The sequence below is a fragment of the Canis lupus genome, chromosome 36, assembly GCF_048164855.1.
Source record: "Canis lupus baileyi chromosome 36, mCanLup2.hap1, whole genome shotgun sequence".
In the NCBI taxonomy this organism is placed as follows: Eukaryota; Metazoa; Chordata; class Mammalia; order Carnivora; family Canidae; genus Canis; species Canis lupus.
In genome coordinates, this window is record NC_132873.1 from 18,611,529 (window position 1) to 18,631,765 (window position 20,237).

Below are 20,237 nucleotides of genomic sequence, written 5' to 3' on the forward strand. Positions count from 1 at the left end.
ACCAGATAATTTCTAAGGGCCAAGAGCTATAATGTCAATTAAAATTCTCTGGTTCGGGCAGCCCCGGTGGCCCAGCAGTTTAGCGCCGCCTGCAGCCCGGGGTGTGATCCCGGAGACCTGGGATCGAGTCCCACATCGGGCTCCTTGCATGGAGCCTGCTTCTCCCTCTGCCTGTGTCTCTGCTTCTCTCTCTTTCTCTCTCTCTGTGTCTCTCATGAATAAATAAATAAAATCTTTAAAAAAAATTCTGTAGTTCTGCTTAGAATTACTTCACAAGTTTTATGTCTTTGATGCAGTTCTGATCAATACTAACAAAATACTGATATTTTATCTTGGGACAGAGAGAATCTTTGAAGATCATGAAAACTTGGTTGAAAATCTTCTTAATTGGACAAGAGATAGCCAAAACAAGCTTATATTTATGGAACGTATAGAAAAATATGCACTTTTCAAAAACCCACAGGTGAGACCAAATACCTTAGAGAGGTCAGGATTTCTAAATGTTCACCTTATTCTATTACTTTTAAGTTAACAGAGTTAAAAAAAAAAAAAAAAAAAAAAACTGGCAACCACCTGGTTGGAGCATTGCGGTTATGAAATCCCATGGGAGCATTTAGTACTGCTGAGGTGGGAAGTCTGCTTGAGCCCAGGTATCAGGCGTCAAAGAGGTTACTAGTCATCCAGAGCCAGATGGGGTGAGCCCTTAGGGCAACAGCAGTAACTCCAGGGAGTTTCTAGATTTCTGTTTTGTCCAGAACTGTTGAGCCCACCTGTTTGCTTCGTGAGCTTCTCATCCATCAAAGAAGTGTACTTCTATTTTTTAGTTCTCTACTTCATTTATCCAGTTCACAATTAATTTTAATATCTCCTTTTTTAATCTAAATACCCTTGATTATAAATGGTTCCACTTTTAATATGTTACCTTGATTTATTTGGCATCTTTATTTATTCCATAATAATATTTGAGTTAGTACTTCCTAATACACAAATATTTTATAAAAATCAGGTGAGAGAAAACAACCTCACTGTGAAAAGTAGTAATGATACATAGTAGCAATATTAGAGTATTAAATACCCTTCAGACAGCTTAATCATGACACATCTTTATTGGATCTTTTTAGTGAATAATACACATTTGGGAATACCAATAGATTAGATGATTGCAAAAAAGTTTTTTATAAGGCTAATAGTTAGAATTCAGATATTAATTGGCAAGTGATATTATGATAGTCTCTGAGAATTGGGGATTTCTTCTTTCAAAGCCAGAACACAGATTAAATTTTCTGCATCTGGATCAGTTAAGCTTAGCATATTTTAAGGAAATCTGCCTTACTCATTGTACTTAATTTGTAAACCTTTCAGGTCCTTTCATTAGTTGTACCAAACATTTGTCAGCTATTGGATGTGGCATCATCTCAGAATTTGGGGAAGGACAATTTATCGAATAATTCAAGATAATGGATAAAGTAAGCAGGCGGCCAGCATTAAGCATTTTAGCAATGATGCACATGCACAAGTTAATGTTCAAAGCAGTGTTCCTTTCATTCTAGACAGGTAGACACAGTTGCTATGTTTCTAGAAGAAATCATATATGCACCTGTGCCAAGGACATAATAGGGTGGATTTCTAACTTTATTTATTTTTCCAGAATTACCTTCTGGGGAAAAAGGAAACTGCTGAGATGGCAGATAGAAACAAGGAAGTGCTATTGGAGGTATAACTGTTTACTTCCCCCACCCCCTCTCTTCCTGCACGTTATAGTATTAAAATATTAAGCACTGTTTTGAAGCGAAGTATGCCAATGCTGTATATTCATAACGATACGTGTAACTAGAGAAGCTGGTATTCCTCCATAGACTGAGGGGGAGAGTTCAGCTATGTGAATGTTAGGCCACTAAAGAACCTCTTAAAAATTGTTGTTTTGCCATGTAATATATTAGTGGACTAAAAGAAGTCATAAGCTGTGAGAAGCAGACAAGTGGGGTAAAAGGCTGGTCAATGAAGGACGTGATTGTGGTACTTTATCTGCTTACCCAGAGAGAAATTTGAGTATACTTAGTTATTTACAAAATATATCAAGCCTTAGCTTTAAATAACTCAAATAATTTTAAAAATCATAAAGATCATTTTAATGTTTTTTAAACAATATTTATTTATTTATGATAGTCACGCAGAGAGAGAGAGAGAGAGAGAGGCAGAGGGAGAAACAGGCTCCATGCACTGGGAGCCCGACATGGGATTCGATCCCGGGTCTTCAGGATCGCGCCCTGGGCCAAAGGCAGGCACCAAACCACTGCGCCACCCAGGGATCCCCATAAAGATCATTTTAAAAATACACATTCCCTTATTTTAATAAAACAAACTGAAACATTCAATTTTTAGCTTTTGGGCCTTCGCTGATTTTAAGAAGTTAATATGTTTGAAAGCCAGAATAAACTCTTATTTAGCAACAAGGCAATTAAGAAGATGAAGATCAGCACTCAGCTTTTCATAGTGATAATGGCTACAATTAAAAATCCTCTTTATAATTCTTGATTCCTCTGTACTTTGGGAAGAGATAAGTTAATTTAGACTTAAAATGTCCTATATTAATATTTAGTGAGGATTTCTGATTTTCTTTTACCAAATACATGTTTGATTTTTAATTACGTTTTTATCTAAGTATGGACATTAGAATTCATAATTTTGAGTTTGTTTACTTAGATTCCTTTCAACATGGTTTTAAATATTGAAAGAATAAATGTGCTCTGTTTTAGAATCATACCAATTAATACAGTTTTTAAATTATGAGCATTTACTCACTTAGCATGTTGCTTTCTTTTAAAATTTAGTTTGATAGCTAATCTAAATGTGTTCTTAATTTGGAGAAAAATAAAGTCTGATGTTTAACTCTGACACTTCTATTAAATTTACTGTTAATTGTGATGTTTACAGGTGCATTTAAATCCTGTTGTATGTAGCTCAGTTGACAATTCAACTTAGTTTCTTCCAGTGTTGGTGAAAGTTCATAGGAATTGCCATAGTAGTTTCAAAATGAATCTATATGATGTTTAGAATGGAAAGTTCTAATTGAGGTAAAATTAGCAATGTGGCTTTAATACCAAAGCTATTTTGGTTTAATTATAGTATCATGAACTTCACAGGGCTAAACACAATTGTTTTCTGAGAATCCAAAGATCACGTCTTTCCAAATCATCTTTTTATTTTAGGAGTGTTTTTGTGGAAGTTCTGTAACTGTACCAGAAATTGAAGGAGTCCTGTGGTTGAAAGATGATGGCAAAAAGTCCTGGAAAAAGCGTTACTTTCTTTTGCGAGCATCTGGTATCTACTATGTCCCTAAAGGAAAAGCAAAGGTGTGTCCCTTCTTCCTTATGATAGTTGATTTTAATTTATAGGAAGTGTGCTGACAAAATGAATCCATGCTCTGATTTGTTTCAACTCATGTAGGACACACAGAATATGTTTTGCTTTATCTATTGATCTGTTATAAAGAAGAAGAAATCTGGAAGTGGTCACTCTCTGGTCATTCGTTGGGCCCATCTCAGTTTCTCTTGCCACATATGAAATCATACTTTTATGTATCATGTTCAGAACTGTGTCAGAATAGTTTTTGCTTGTTATTGTTTGGGAAGAATAGCTTTCTGGGATTATAAGGCATTTCAGCCTTGCTTGGATAATATGCTCATGCTGAGGGCCCACTTGGTAGCTCCACTTCTGTGTTTAGTGGGGGCCAGCACTGTTTTAAACTCCTTTAACCCTCGTCTCATCCAGGTTTTGTCACCCTCCTGAGAGGCATATATTGTTGCCTCTATTTAAGGTAAGGAAACCCTGACTTGAGAATCAATGTACTTGAGATAGGCATTATGGGCACTGAACTACATGATATTTTCTTCTTTTTTTTCCCCAGAGTTCTATTATACTATATTGTATTTAATGTACTATATTTAGAGTCTCCTTAAAATGCCACCCTTTCCAAGCAAGTCTGTGTTCATTGTGAATGGCAGACAGTAAGTGAAATGGACTGCCTTTTTGTTACATCGTGGGTTAAAAGGAGTCACATTTATAGAGAATCTCACTGTCTTGTCATCTGCAAAATAGTACTGGTTTCCACCTGTTTAAGTTTTTATTCTCAACTAGAACCTGTTACCAGGTATGACATTTACTTGTTTGTACGTTATTGTTAATTCAGTATTTTGGGTTTTTGTTTTTGTTGTTTTTTTTTTTTAATCTTAGCTGTCTCGGGAACTGGTGTGCTTTCTCCAGCTGGATCATGTCAATGTTTATTATGGACAGGATTACCGGAACAAATACAAAGCACCCACAGATTATTGTCTGGTGCTAAAGGTAAATTCGTTTCTCTTTTTAGGAATTTTAATTGGTGTTAGACATAGAGTGAGTTATTGGGCATTTTAGAATAGTTTGTACCTCTATCAAGTATACTGGTTTTGCTCTTTCTATAGGCTTTTAAAGGAATGGTGAGGAAAAGAAGTATGTGCTTACACCATAGTTGAACTCTAGCCCTAATTAGATTAGTGCTACTAAGAAATGAGTACTGTATGATAAGCTTTGGGTCAGAATATGTAAAACAGGTTAGATTTTAAATTTGAGACTTTTATTTAATAGCAGGCTTATTTTAGGAAAACTTAGATCAAAGCCAAAAGTGGGACATAGGTATTTTTTAATTCTTTTCCTGTATTTACTCAGCAGAACCATCAGAGGTTACTGTGCCCAATTTCAAAGTGGACTGGCTCTCATCTGGTCCAGAAATGATTTTTGTCACTTGTTTTCCAGCAAATCACAGCCCTGATAGCCAATATTATGGCATATCTGAGCTACTTTTAGTGAGGTTGTTTTCCACCTTTATTCAGATTTTTGAGCTTCTCACACTGATTATATCTGTGCTTTTGAGAACTCTTATTTTTATTTTTTTTAAGAACTGATATTTTTAGTGCATTTTAATCTATGGGAAACTGGTAAAGACACAATATGAGTGAAATCATATGGTATTTGTCTTTGACTTATTTCACTTAGCATTATATACTCTAGGTTCATCTATGTTGTTGCAAGTGGGAAGATCCCCCCTGTTTTTTTTAATGGTTAGTAGTACTCTGTTACACATCTTTTTTATCCATTCATCCAGCAATGGATATTTGGGTTGTTTCCATAGTGTGGCTATTATAAATAATGGTGTGGTAAAAATAAGGATGCATATATCTTTTTGAATTAGTGTTTTTATTTTCTTTGGGTAAATACCGAGTAGTGGGGGCAGCCCCAGTGGCCCAGCAGTTTAGCGCCGCCTTCAGCCCAGGGTGTGATCCTAGAGACCCAGGATCGAGTCCCACTTTGGGGCTCCCTGCATGGAGCCTGCTTCTCCCTCTGCTGTGTCTCTGCCTCTCTCTTTCTCTCTCTCTCTCTGTGTCTGAAATAAATAAATAAATAAATAAATAAATAAATAAATAAATAAATAAATAAATAAATCTTAAAAAAAAAAAACGAGTGGTGGAATTACTGGATCATATGGTAATTTTTAATTTGGGGAGGGACTTCCATACTGTTTAGTACAGTGGCTGCACCAGTTTACATTCCTACCAGCAGTGCATAAGGGTTCCTTTTTCTCTGTGTCCTTGCCCACATTTGTTATTTCTTTTGTTTTTCATTTTATCCATTCTGACAGGTATAAAGTGACATCTCATTGTAGTTTTAATTTACATTTCCCTGAGTGATGATGAGTGATGTTGAGCATCTTTTCATGTGTCTGTATGTCCTCTTTGGAAAAATTCTGTTCAAATCCTCTGCTCCTTTTTTGATCAGATTATTTTTGGGTATTGAGTTATGTAAGTTCTTTAGGTCTTTGGATATTAACTCCTTAATGGACACATCAATAGCAAATATCTTCTCCCATTCAGTAGGTTGCCTTTCTGTTTTATTGATAATTTCCTTTGCTGTGCAAAAGCTTTTTATTTGATGTAGCCCCAATAGTCTTTTTTTTTTTTTTTCTAGTTTTCCTTGCCTGGGGAGACCTATTCAAAAATACATTGTTAGGGTCAGTGTCCAAGAGATTATTGCCTATGTTTTCTTTTATGAGTTTTATGGTTTTAGGTCTCATATTTAGATCATTAATCCATTTTGAGTGTATTTTTGTGGATGTTGTAAGAAAGTGGCCCAGTTTCATTCTTTTACATGTAGCTTTTCAGTTTCCCAGCATCATTTGTTGAAGAGACTGTCTTTTCCCCATTGTATATTCTTGCCTGTTTTGGTATAGATTAATTGACTGTATAAGCATGGGTTTATTTCTGAACTCTCTTTTCTGTTCCATTGATCTATGTGTCTTTTTTTTTGTGCCCAGTACCATACTGTTTTGATGACTACAGTTTTGTTGTATATCTTCAAATCTGGTATTATGATAACCCCGGCTTTGTTCTTTTTCAAGAGTACTTTGGCTATTTGGGGTCTCTTGTGGTTTCATACAAATTTTAGTAGTATTGTTCTAGTTGCGTGAAAAATACTGTTAGTATTTTGATAGAGGTTGCATCAAAGTTGTAGATTGCTTTGGGGTAGTATGGGCATTTTAATACCTGTTCTTCCAATCCATGGCATGAGATGTCTTTCCATTTCATTGTATCATCTTCCATTTCTTTTATCAGTGTTTTACAGTTTTTGGAGTATGGTCTATCACCTCCTTGATTAAGTTTATTCCAGTGTTTCGATTTAGGCCACTCAGAATCAGGGGTAGACATATATCCAAACAAAATTGGAGCTCTTTAAGAAAAAAAAGAAGTAGTGGGGCACCTGGGTGGTTCAGTCAGTTGGGTGTCTGCTTTCAGCTCAGGTCATGATCTCAGGACCCTGGGATCAAGCCCCCCATGTTAGGCTCCTTGCTCAGTGGGAAGTCTGCTTCTCCCTCTGTCCCTGCCCCCACTTGTGCTTGCTTGCTCTGTCTCTCAATCACTTTCTCAAATAAATAAATAAAATCAAAAAAAGAAAAAAAAAAGAAAGAAAGAAAGGAGAGAGGGAATAGCTGTGGGGAAGGCAACCAGTATATGTTACAGCCAAAATTAATTATAACCATTATTATTTTAATCCTTTTAGCAACTCAGAATTCTTAGGTTAGGAATATTTTTGTTCTAAGGAGTTTTTATTAGTTTATATAATAATTTATGTATTTCATATTTGCTTTTAATAAAGTAAATGAAGCTAAATTCACATATATTGCCTATTTATATTTAGAAATATTTAAGGTATTGAAATAAACTATATCATTAGGCATAAATAGTAAAAATAATTGCTATCATTTATTGAAGAACTCTAGGGTGACAGACATTGTGCTAGAAGCACTATGCACATCAGTGTCACAGATCTGTTCTAGAGTCCCCATTTTTCATATATGGAAACAGGTTTAGAGGGATCAATGTTCTTGAGGCCACACAAATATTAGTATTTAAGACATGCCTTTTTTTCTTGAAAAGTCTATACTAGATTTTGCCTATGTAAGTAGTTTTATTCTTGTGCATATGAATTCTAACAAAAAAAATGCTGCCACACAAGATCTACACAAATGTAAATATTTATGGGATCTGATCCTATTTATCAGCTTTGGGCTATAACAACCCAGTCTGAATTCTTCCAGTAAAATGCAGGATACAGGAAATAGAATACACTTGTAGGAAGTAATAAAACACATTGTTTAGTAATTAGTTTTTTTAAGGGTACTAATAAAAATGAGATATTAGTAATTAGTAATAAAAATGATAAGAACTGGGGATCCCTGGGTGGCTCAGCGGTTTGGTGCCTGCCTTTGGCCCAGGGCGCGATCCTAGAGACCCGGGATTGAGTCCCACATCTGGCTCCCGGCATGGGGCCTGCTTCTCCCTCTGCCTGTGTCTCTGCCTCTCTCTCTGTGTGTGTGTGTGTGTGTCTATCATAAATAAATAAATCTTTAAAAAAAAGGATTAAAAAATGAGAACTTATTCATGAAATATGGCAATGAGGGAATAAATAGGACATATGTTATTGATTATCTGAAAGAAGTCTGTACTTGTTGGAAGGTGTATGCATGAATCTAAGTTTCTTAAAGGATACCTGTGCTAAATACATATATCACAGTAATGGTTGGAATACAGCTCACCTTAGCCAGGTCTAAATTTTCATTCCTAAAGAAATGAGGGAAAGGAATTTATTTTAGTATATTAAGTAAAAAGGAAAAAATAGAATTTAGAGGTAGAATATGAACATGAACTTTTCAAACACTGTTATTTAAAAGAAAGATTTTATATATGATAATGGTAGAAGTAATAGAATAGAGTGTTACACAATATCTGCTAGCATAGTAGTAATCTGGAATTACTTACTGTGTTCTCAAATGTTTTTTTGATTCTCAGGATTTTTACCTTTTACCAGAGAATACAGATTTTCCAAATCCGCATCATTTAAAAAAATGAAATGACCTTTCTTTCTTAATAGCTACTAATTTGTTCAGGGGAACAATTTGATTATGTATTCTCTCTGGAATCTTTAAGAATGAAGATATGTAATATCTTGTAATATGTAATATGTAATTCATTGGGTTTTCCTGAGGAGGGAATGAGCTAATTAATATATGTGACATATTTAGTATATTGCCTGGTATGTACTAAGTGCTCAGTAAATGCCACTTTTAAAAGTAATCTCTACACCCAGTGTAGGGCTCGAACTCACGATTCTAAGATCAAAAGTCACATCCTCTACCAACTGAGCCAGCCAGGTGTCCCAATAAATGTCACTTCTAATGAAATAATATATTGGTGGAATAGGCAACTGCCTGAGGAATTGGTGCAGAGCCTGGGTGACCATAATGAAAGGATGCCTTTATTAGGTGGGAGGTTGAAAAAGAAAAGTTATGGGGTTCTAAGATAAACTTTAAACTAGCAAGTGATCCGCAAATACTTAAGCATGACGTAGGGATGCCTGGGTGTTTCAGTTAAGTGTCCAACTCTTGATTTCGGTTCAGGTCATGATCTCAGGAGATGTGCTCATGACCCCCATATGTGCTAAAGCACAGAGCCTGCCTAGAATTCTCTTCTGTCTCCCTCTGCCCCACCCCTGCTTGCCTGCACGTGTGCTCTCTCCCTCTCCTAAATAAATAAAAAAAAATTTTAATCCTATCATAGTATTCTTTGTGGTGTTATTTGGATTCCCACATTAGAGAATTGAGGAGAAAAGCATAGAGGATTATTTCTCTTTGATTCTGTCTGATATTGTTGATAAAAACAGTCCCTTAGTGTATAGAATGAGTAGAACACAGGCAGGGTCACTGCTACAGTTGAAGACCCATGCATGGTAGGTAACTCTGTTCTCAAGAAATGAAAGGAATAAGTCAAGAATGGTTTATGAATCACCATAAAGAGAGGGAGTGGTAATAAACGCTGAGAGCAGTCCTGTAGCCCCTTGTTCAGATGTCCAAACCCTGCCCTGTAGGTGATGCCCGAGTGATGCAGGAAGTGGAAAACACCTACTCTTCAAGCCCTAGTTGGTAATATGAAAGCCCTTTCTCAGTCATCCCATTTTATCTTCTGCATGAACTGGGAATTATTCTGTTTTACTCACAGTGTATCCCAATACCTACTTAAAGATCTGGCAAATAGTTCTTAATAAATACCTGTTGCATAAATGAATGAGATAAAACTCCCCTTCCTTCTTCTATGGAAAAATATATTTCCTTTACCTGTCCTCCTCTGCGTTTTCGAGATTGCTGTGGTGGTTTATTGTAATGTGATTTAATAAGAACGAGGGAATATATTCCAAGAGAAGGCTGTGGAACCTATAGTATTTCGAGAGAAAACTGTTAAGCAGTGTTTAGCTAACCTTTTTTTTTTTTTTTAAGTTTCAGAAGTAGAATTTAGTTGTGTGCATCAGTTACACACAACACCCGTGCTCATTACAGCAAGTGCCCTCTTTAATGCCCATCACCCAATTATTCCTTCCCTCTATCCAACTCCCCTCCAGCAACCCTTAGTTTGTTTCCTAGAGTTCACTGTTTCTTCTGATTTGCCTCCCTTTCAATTTTCATCTTATTTTATTTTTCTTTCCCTTCCCATGTTCATCTGTTTTGTTTCTTAAATTCCATGTATGAGTGAAATCATGTGGTATTTGACTTTTCTCTGATTGACTTATTTCTCTTAGCATAATACTCTCTAGTTCCATCCATGTTGTTTGCTGCAATCTTTGTTGAGGATTTACTGTTTAAAACTTTCACTCTAGCCTTTAATAACTAAATCAGTTTTGGTATTAAATGTTTTATTATGGGAGCTCTATAAAGCAATGTATACAATAGAACAAATGAATGAATGGATTTAAATTTCTCCCATTGTAGATTAGAGAGATTTATTTTATTATTTTTTTAGCACATGCAAGAGTGAGCAGGGTGGAGGGAGGGGCAGAGGGAGAGCAAGAATTTTAAACAGACTCCATACCTAGCATGGAGTCTGACTTAGGGCTCAATTGCACAATCCTGAGATCATGACCAGAGCTAAAATTAAGAGTCAGGTGCTTAACTGACTGAGCTACCCAGGCACCCCAAGACTGATCTTTAACAATACAGATATGGGTGGCCATCTATTTCTACAGCATTAAGAACTTATCCAAATTGCTTATTTTATTGATTGCAAGGATTTCTACAACAATTATGGTTAGAGAATCTTTAAAGCCTCGTATAATTGAACATAATCTTAAATATTTCCTCAGGTAAAATGTAGCCTTTAAAAAAAAATTTCAGGGGATCCCTGGATGGTTCAGCGGTTTAGCGCCTGCCTTCAGCCCAGGGTATCATCCTGGAGTCCCAGGATTGAGTCCCACATCGGGCTCCCTGTGTGGAGCCTGCTTCTCCCTCTGCCTGTGTCTCTGCATCTCCCTCTCCTCTCTCTGTCTCTTGTGAATAAATAAAACCTTTAAAAATAATAATAATAAAATAAGATTTCAGAATAACTGAAAAGAGAAATAATTAATGACCATTACATCCAGAACCAAGTGTGATTTAAGGTTTTTCTTTCCAGGGAACTAGTGGTTGTGGCCCAGTACAGTTAAAATACCTTAAGTCTGTTCTAGCTCTTGCATTGTGTAGCTGGTCTAGTCAGTCATCCCAATCCAAACTGCTGCTGAAAAGTATATTGGGTTGTGAAAACTGAATCTGATGATGCAGTTGAAAAACTGCTGGTTCCCTGGAGGGCATGTGCTAAGAGGGTAGACGGGTGCAGAGCAGTGCTTAGTCCACAGCAGGGGGCACCACTGCATCAGGTGTGAGCACCCACTTGTGGCCCAGGTGCTGTGCCCTGCACTCCACCCACCCCATCCATTGGGAAGCTTTATCAAACACCCTCTCATTTTGGAGTCTTCTGAATTCCTAATTCCAGTGGATTTGAGGTGAAATCAAAATCTTCCCTTTTCATAGTCTTCTTGATGAAGAATTCTATTGACTTTATTAACCTTGATGGACTTTGCGTCTCTGAAATATAGAGGGGGTATTTGGAGATTTGCCATGCTATGAAGGTATTTTTTAAGATGCATATCTTGACCTAAAATACAAGTTTCTTTATAGTTTTGGGGTTTTTTTTAGTTTTTAAAATGTATTTTTATTTATTTATTTTTTTTTTTTTAATTTTTTATTTATTTATGATAGTCACAGAGAGAGAGAGAGAGGCAGAGACACAGGCAGAGGGAGAAGCAGGCTCCATGCACCGGGAGCCCGACGTGGGATTCGATCCCGGGTCTCCAGGATCGCGCCCTGGGCCAAAGGCAGGCGCTAAACCGCTGCACCACCCAGGGATCCCTTTTATTTATTTTTTTAGAGAGGGAGGGACTGAGGGAGAGGGAGAGAAAGAGAATCCTAAGCAGGGGCTCAATCTCATAACCCTAAGATTGTAATCTGAGCCAAAATCAAGAGTTGGCTCCTAGGGGCACCAGGGTGGCTATTGGTTGAGCATCTGTCTTCAACTCAGGTCATGATCCCAGGGTCCTGAAATCGAGCTCCATGTTGGGTCCCCTGCTTAGTGGGGAGTCTGTTTCTCCTTCTCACTCTGCTCCTGCTCCCTCTGTCTCTCACTCAAATAAATAAAACCTTTAACAACAACAACAACAAAGAGTTGGTCTCCGCCAACTTGAGCCACCTAGGGCTCTGCTCTATAGTTTATTTTGTAACAATACTTATGGGCCATTTTATTTGGGTTTATGGCCATATAAGTGGTATAAATTATTTTTGGCCTTAGCTCTGATAGCCTATGACTTGTCAGGATGTATTTAAGTTTTGACAGAGTTTTGATAGAATTTTTCTTTAGTTCTTCAGGGTACTGAATTGAACTTTGCCTTTACTCTTGCAGCACCCACAGATCCAGAAGAAATCTCAGTACATCAAGTACCTTTGTTGTGATGATGTGAGGACCCTGCATCAGTGGGTCAATGGTATCCGCATTGCAAAGGTAGGGTGGGTTTTTTTTCAGTTTGATGATAGGATAATGAAGTTTCATGATATGGTTTTGATTATCAGGTTTATGATTTTATTATTTTGTCAGTGTTTTCTGAAGCCTAAGTTTTAGGTCTTAACATCTTTTTTCTTTGATGCGGGGTTGGTATACATGGCATAATATTGCTGGTAAATGCTTGTGTATATCAGAGTGATTTATTTTGGCTCTGAAGAACACATTATATGATTCTTATATAGCAGAGTTTAGCCTAAGGAAAAGAAATTTTTTGAGATTTAAATCACCTCATGGTAGGAGTTAGGGGGATGAATAAGCAAGACACACAGGATTTTTAGGGCAGTGAAAATATTCATACTGTAGGTGATACTATAATGGTGAATACATGTCATTATACATTTCTCCAAACTCGTAGACTGTACAACACCAAGAGTGAACCTGCGGTAAACTGTGGATTTTGATTATTATGTGTTAATGTAGGTTCATTGATTGAAACAAATGCACCCTCTGGTGGAGAATGTTGATAAACGAGAGAGATTGTGCATAGATAGTGGCAGGAGGCATTTGGGGAATTTCTCTACCTTCCTCTCAATTTTGCTGTGAATCTAAAACCATTCTAAAAAAAAAGAAAGTCTTTTAAAAAAATTTTAAGATACCTTGAAGATGATTACACATAATATATAAGGGAATATTTATGTGCATTAAGTGAAAATAAAATTTATTGTAGCTATAAAATGAAATTTGCCTTAGGAATAATAAATCTTTATACTGATAGTGAACAAATCAAGTGTTAACTTCTTGCTACCTTTCTTAAAATGAGGAAAAATAAGAGTAGATGGTAACTTAATGGTATTAAAATAATTTTTGAAGTACTATAGGTATTAATTTTAATGTAAACTATGAATTAGTAAACAAGAAAGTATCCCCTTTTCTTGTCCATCTGTATCATATCCAATAAAGTTCACATGTATTCATTTACTGCCTTCTGTTTAGTATGGGAAACAGCTCTACATGAACTATCAAGAAGCCTTGAAGAGGACAGAGTCAGCTTATGATTGGACTTCCTTATCCAGCTCCAGCATTAAATCAGGATCCAGTTCTTCAAGCATCCCAGGTATTTTGAAATGCTGAAAGCCAATATGAAGACATTCTATAGACTGACCGGAGGCCTGGTTATTTCAGCAAGGTTCTTAAAACCAGAGCCGTTCCTAATGTTTAAATTATAAAATAAATTTTGTTTTGGGGGTTAGAGGGGACAGTATCATGGGCTAGTTCACAACTATATTTGATATGGAACACCAGTATATAGAGTTGTAAATCCAGGAGTCTTGTTATATATATTTGTAAAGTTTATTTCAAACTCAATCATACTGCTAAACAACAACTGTTGATGCATAATTGGGGATAGAAAAGTTGCTTGGAGAAAGTCTCCATATTCAGAATCCATGATGAAACTACCTGCTTTCCCCACAGGTTTCCTGACATTTCAGCAGAGTAGAAATAACTAGAATTGGTTCAGTATCACAGTTAAGGAAGCTGTTTAACTTACTAAACTTACTAAAGTTTTCACAAGAAATCAGTGATATTCAAAAGGTGCTTATTTTCAGATTCCCACATCCTTTAAACAAGTTAGCTATTATCACACCTTAAAAATAAATGCTGCTTTCCCTTCATAGTATTCCATGAATGATAACTATGTCCTCTAAAAGCAGAGTACTTTTTGATCCGACATCACACCTCATGAAAGAAATAATTTTAGGAAGTATTTGAAACAAACAAACCCTCATTATTTATTAGTACAACATATAAATTAATCTTTTAGTGTATGTTTTTACCTGGTTATGCTTTAAGAAAATTCTTTTTTGTTTTTTTTTTTTAGATTTTTATTTATTGACAGAGAGAGACAGAGACATAGGCAGAGGGAGAAGCATGCTCCCTGTGGGGAGCCTGATGCAGGACTTGATCCCAGGACCCCAGCCAGGATCATTACCTGAGTCAAAGGCAGATAGATGCTCAACCACTGAGCCACCCAGGTGTCCCTAAGGAAATTCTATTTTAAAAACATAGACTTTTTCAAAAAGAAGTAGTTGACTAAAAAGTTGTAGGACTATCTCATCTCTAAGAAGGAGCAAAATGAAGAATGTGTAATACATGGATTAATTTACGTGAATGTATTTCCTAGTGCTGTCCCCTGAGAACTAGGAGCTGTGACACCTCAGTAGCAATGAAAATACAGAATACCTTGATCTTGGTTTTCTAATACCACTTCCCAGAAAAGAGGAACTAGGGCTCTTTGATAAATAGCTGATTTTAGGGCCCTGGCAGAGAATAAGATGAACCTGAAGCAGCTTCTGATGACTCGAAAGACACAGTGATGGAGCTGTGTGAAAGGGACACAGGAGCCACTTGAGGAAATGTGCAGGGGCCAAAGATGAAACAGTCTGAGCAACAGAATAACATAGTATAAGATTGTAATTCAAATTATAAAATTAACAGCCACCAGTCCGTACTGATAAACATTATTGAATGAATGAATGAATGAATGAATGAGAGACAGATTTTCTCTGTGGAAGATTCTAAATGGTTTATGTAGACATTTTGCCCTCAAGGAGATGGAGCTTATTCCCTACCTCCTTAAGTTTGGTTGTGCAAGGTGACTTGTTTCCAAAGAGGATAGTTGAGTGGGGGGGGAGGGGGGGAAGTAACTTTACAGTAGAGAAACCTGACAAACAGTACCCTAGTCAAGTGATCAAGGTCAGTATCTTCAGTAATACGTTCTATTGATAGCATGTACCCTTCACATAATGTGATGGGATTGGTGCTTTCCATCTCTTCCTCTCCAAATTTAATTTGGTCTTCCTCTCCAAATTTAATAACTCAGTCTAATCAAAAGAAAAACAGGAGAAAATCAGAACTGAGATACATTCTGTAAAATACCTGACCCAGTACTCCTCAGAACTGTTAAGGTCATCAAAAACAAGGAAAGCCTGAGAAACCGTCATAGGAGACATGACAACTAAGTGTAATGTCGTATCCTAGATGGGATCCTGGATCTAAATAAATAAATAGATAGACAGACAGACAGACACAGACATTACAGAAAAGCTAGTGAAATCCAAATAAAGTTTAGAGTTTAGTTAATAGTAATGTATGAGTTTCAGTGCCTTAGTTGTGACGAATGTACCGTGGTAATGTAGAAAGTTAATAATGAGGTAAATTGGATGCTAGGTATATAGGTACTCTGTACTAACTAGCTTTGCAACTTTTCCATAAATCTAAGACTATTCTGGAAATGTTTATTAAAGAGGAGGAAGACACTTTGAGATGATGGATTGAGAAAGGCAGGGTAAGAGTATAAGATTTTAGAAAAAGAAATTAAGGGAAAGATTGAGGAAAAAAGATGCCATAATATTTTTTTAAATTCATAAAGCCTTAATGCAGGTGCTTCCACACATTTTATGAAGTGATGTGCCTTTTCCTAGTTCAGCATCAACCTTCCTTATACAGTGTTAAATATTATGCAGACTTTTAATATAAATTATAAAATCATATACATAAATGCTGAAGAGAGTACAAGGATTCACACGTTCCAGCCTCCTATCTAATAGGCTGTTGTTCTGGTTAGTAATTAAGTAGGGATGCAGGAGGCTAGTGGAGTTGTAACTTAAAAAAAAAAAAAAAAAAAAGCAAGAAGCAAGTATTGATGAGGATGTGGAGAAAAAGGAACCCTTGTGCACTGTTGGTGGGAACGCAAATTGATGCACAGCCATTGTGGAAAACAGTATCAAGATTCCTCAAAAAATTAAAAATAGAACTACCCTACAATCCAGGAATCACACCACAGGGGTATTTACCCAAAGAATACAAAAACACTAGTACAAAAGGATGTACGCACCCCTGTGTTTATGGGAGCATTTTTAGCATAGCCAAACTATGGAAGCAGCGCAGATGTCTATCAATAGATGAGTGGATAAGACGTGGTAGATGTAGATACAGACACAGACACACACAACTGGACTACTGTTCAGCCATAAAAAATGAAATCTTGCTATTTGCAGCAACATGGATGGAGCTAGAGAGTATTATGCTAATAAGCAAAATAAGTCAGAGAAAGACAATACCAAATGATTTCACTCACATAGGGCATTTAAGAAACAAAACAAACAAGCAAAGGAAAGAAAGAAAGAGACTCTTAGCTATAAAGAACAAACTGATGGCTACCGGAGGGGGGAGGTGATTTGGGGGGGAGAGGTGAAAGAGGTGAGGGGATTAAGGAGTGCACTTACCATGATGAGCACTGAGTAATGTATAGAATTATTAAATCACTATATTGTACACCTGAAACTAATATAACTATGTTAATTATACTGGACTTAAAAAAGACTCAGCAATTGAATGATGAAGAAAAAAACTGCATAGGTTTTATCCTGTATTTTTTGCCTGAGGGTATGTCTTAATTTTATCCAAAGGAGTTTGTGGCTATTATCTCTATACTGCTTGTTGGCTGGACTTGATAAAGCAATCTAATAATACCGCCTCCACAGAGTCCTTGAATGGGACTAGCTTTAACATCTGAATCTCTACCAGATGTCAGCCATTGGACTAGGTGCTTCCTTCTGCATGGTTATTATACCTGACTTGGGGTCCAGTGACAGTATCTCCCCCACATCCCTCACCTGGAATGCCAGGCAGATTGCAGTATATCCTCCACCATTCCCAGCAACCTTACACTCAAGTGAGAAGTGTTTTTTAGGGATTCGGGTTTTGGCACCACAAAGCAGCAGCTACACCAAAGCCTGGTCTCCAGGCAAGGCAAGAACACCTCTTCAGGGTTGTCAGGTTACCAGTAATGTATATACGAACCTTTCATTGTAATTCTCAGTCACGGTGAACTGTTAAAAAAGAATCAAGATTTCCTACTGGCCCTAAGATAAGGGAAGTTTTCTAGAGGAAGGTTCAAACCATGTTTAAATGAAACAAGTTGAGTAAAAGTAACTTGTGCAGTTCTGCATAGTATCTGATCTTGTGTAAAAGAGCTCTCTAAATGTACATATTCACACTGTCGGAATAACGACTTATTTAATACTATTTCTGAAAATCTGTTTTAAACAGAGTCTCAGTCAAATCATTCTAATCAATCTGACAGTGGAGTGTCTGATACTCAGCCAGCAGGACACATCCGCTCCCAGAGTATTGTGAGCTCCATCTTCTCTGAAGCCTGGAAACGTGGCACTCAGTTGGAAGAGTCCAGCAAGGTAGGTAGCACACTTATGTTAACTTACATAAAAAGCCTCTGATGTTCCATGGGTTTAGTTTGTTGCTCTTTTATTCCTTTATTAGGACTCTGTCTTGGCCCTATTTTAGTATTTTTTACTTTGACTTCTCTTCAGAAAGGGATATCTGTGAACTGGCTCTAATGACCTAAGATCTCAAACTGGCAATTTAATGACTTTATCGATGACTCAGATGTTTAAGGAATAATGATTTCTTCCTTCTCACTGTTAATTAATTTGGATGGAGCAATACCATTTAGTGCCAGCATCCTAACTTTGTTTCAGAGAAACTGCTCGTGATTCAGTAATTTATTCAGACTCATTCCTTTATCTTCTTTTATGCTTTTTGGCATTTTTCTGCACAATGATGAATTTTCTCAAATTTTAGTACATGCAGAAGACTAAATTAAAATTAATCCTTTTAAAATTTTGGATCCCTGAGCTTCATATGGTAGCTTGTTCAATGACACTGAAGGACGAGTTATAATTATTGCAGAACTATTTAGAAATATAAAAGTTCTTTAGTCTGGGTGAGAGACATCGCATCAGACTGCCTCTGGAGCTCTGTGGGCAGCCCTGTGTTCTGGCTGTACTTGCCCTCTGAGCAGGAATAGCTCACCCATCACTGGGGGTCAGTGGCACAACTGGCCTGACCATTGTATTTTTACCCAATAATTATTTTTTTTTCCCCTTTGGTCTGAATCACTTACACAAGTACACTCATCAATGAGAATTAAATAGATAGTTTCCTTTAATTTATTCCTTTATTTGCATTATGTGGTATATTAACTGCCCCTCAGCAAGAGGCATCAGTAGCCCATTGTGGGGGTGGAACACTTTGTCTTAGAAATAAATACTTGAAAATTGGTCCTAATGACCTGAATTCTCAAAACACTGACAGTTTGTTGAACTCCCTTATCAGGGGCTCAGACTTTTTAAGAACTAATTCTGTCTCCCTTTCCCCACTTAATCAATTTGGATGAAACAGCCTTAGCCGGTGCTAATAACTAACTCTGTATATGTAGTTAGGCAGATTTATGCAATTTTGATATTTAAAGAAAAGTCTTCTCCCTTACTGAATTTTTAATAGTGTTAATGACCATGTACATATTAAATGAAAGGCCAAGAGAAAAGAGAAACATAAAAGCATAAAAGGTCCAAATGCTCTGTGATGAAGCAGCATAGTTGGTCTGGTAGTTTTAGAAGGAGCGTGCACCCTGCCATGCAGCAGTGATGGTCCATCTGTCTTGACCCCCACCTGTGTTTCTTTGTTACCTCAGCCTCAGGTGCCAAATGAGAAGGCCAGCACAGCTAAGGTCTGCACCCCTGCAGCAGCCAAGACAGGGTCAAGTTAAGGTCAGGGGCTGTTCTTTGGAAACATTAACCTGGGTGACTCCTGTAACCAAGTCTCGCAGACTAATGCTTTTACTTTGTGCGGTATTTAAGGAAACATGTGAGTGTCCTGATGGGTATTAGAATTCAGCCCTGTAACGAGCCTTCTAGTCTACTAACCTGAGCGTTCTTGATGCTAATTAGAGATCATTCATAGTTTGGAAACAAATGGTTTATCTTGGATCCTCACAGTTTGTTTCAAAGAACCTAAAACATGTACCTAAACTTATTAAACCAAAGGTCCTTCCTTTGTGCTTTTCAAAAATACTTGAACCACATTCATGCATGAGTGGCTCCATGACACAGGTGCCCAGATGTGCTAATTCGGGCAGTGCCAGAGGTGCCCAGAGGGGCTGGTCAGCAGGTTGTTGGCAAACTCTAGCTCTCATTTCTTGATATATTTCCTTTAGTTTTCTAAGGTTTCCTGTCATTTTCTCTTGGCTTTTTCTGTATGGCATTTTTATAATCTTTTGCTGTAATGTTTATAAAGCATTTCTTTATGTATTTTCCAGTAAAACAAATGTAAAGAATGCCCCCCCTTTACCTGCATTGCTGGACTTCTGTGCATGTTGGATGCAAGTGTCTCACACGAACACGAGTGTGTGTGTCAAGCTCATTCATTCCTGTGTGACTGTGCACGCCTGCTGAACATTCTCATACTCTCACGTGTCAGCTTGCTAGCATCAAAAAGCCATCCTCATTCCTCGGGAGGCCCTCCGCCAGCACTCCTAAACCCAGTTATGGCATCTGCTTGATGTGGATGCAGCAATGGACTGAAAGGTGAACTCGAGCCATCACATCCCCCCTGGCCACAGTCCGGGTGGGTTCAGTGTGCAGGTGTGTGAAAACAGGGCTCAGAAATCAGACCGCCCAGCACTGACCTGCAGGACATTTTTCTTAGGTTGTTAGTCAGCCTTGCCCTTTGAGAGTATTGCGGAGTGAACAAATTCCCTGTGCCCTTGTTGCCAGGGAGTCTTAATTTTCGCCTTCCTGACACCGGCCTGCTGCTGAGTCCTTTCTCGCATGTCCCAGATTCCTTGCTGTTTAGTTTTACACAGTCAAAGCTTACCTCTGTAACTGGTGTTTGTTGTGTTTTCTCTCTCCCACCCCACCTCCCTTTTATGCT

At 37.4% G+C, this 20,237-nt stretch overlaps 1 protein-coding gene across 10 annotated transcripts in view; it reads left to right on the forward strand.

The window, feature by feature from the left end:
- Window positions 1–20,237, forward strand: part of RAPH1 (Ras association (RalGDS/AF-6) and pleckstrin homology domains 1) — a 95,466-nt gene that overhangs the window by 67,637 nt on the left and 7,592 nt on the right. For 6 of the 10 annotated variants that reach the window (XM_072812979.1, XM_072812984.1, XM_072812978.1 and 3 more), the window contains 7 exons: window positions 342–463; window positions 1,649–1,714; window positions 3,210–3,353; window positions 4,234–4,344; window positions 12,348–12,446; window positions 13,440–13,560; window positions 17,559–17,701. In XM_072812979.1, the coding sequence (XP_072669080.1) occupies window positions 342–463; window positions 1,649–1,714; window positions 3,210–3,353; window positions 4,234–4,344; window positions 12,348–12,446; window positions 13,440–13,560; window positions 17,559–17,701 (806 nt within the window). Of the gene's footprint in view, window positions 1–341; window positions 464–1,648; window positions 1,715–3,209; window positions 3,354–4,233; window positions 4,345–12,347; window positions 12,447–13,439; window positions 13,561–17,558; window positions 17,702–18,999; window positions 19,076–19,623; window positions 20,236–20,237 lie in introns of those variants that run through there. The other 4 variants (XM_072812980.1, XM_072812985.1, XM_072812986.1 and 1 more) reach the window with 3 other exon arrangements.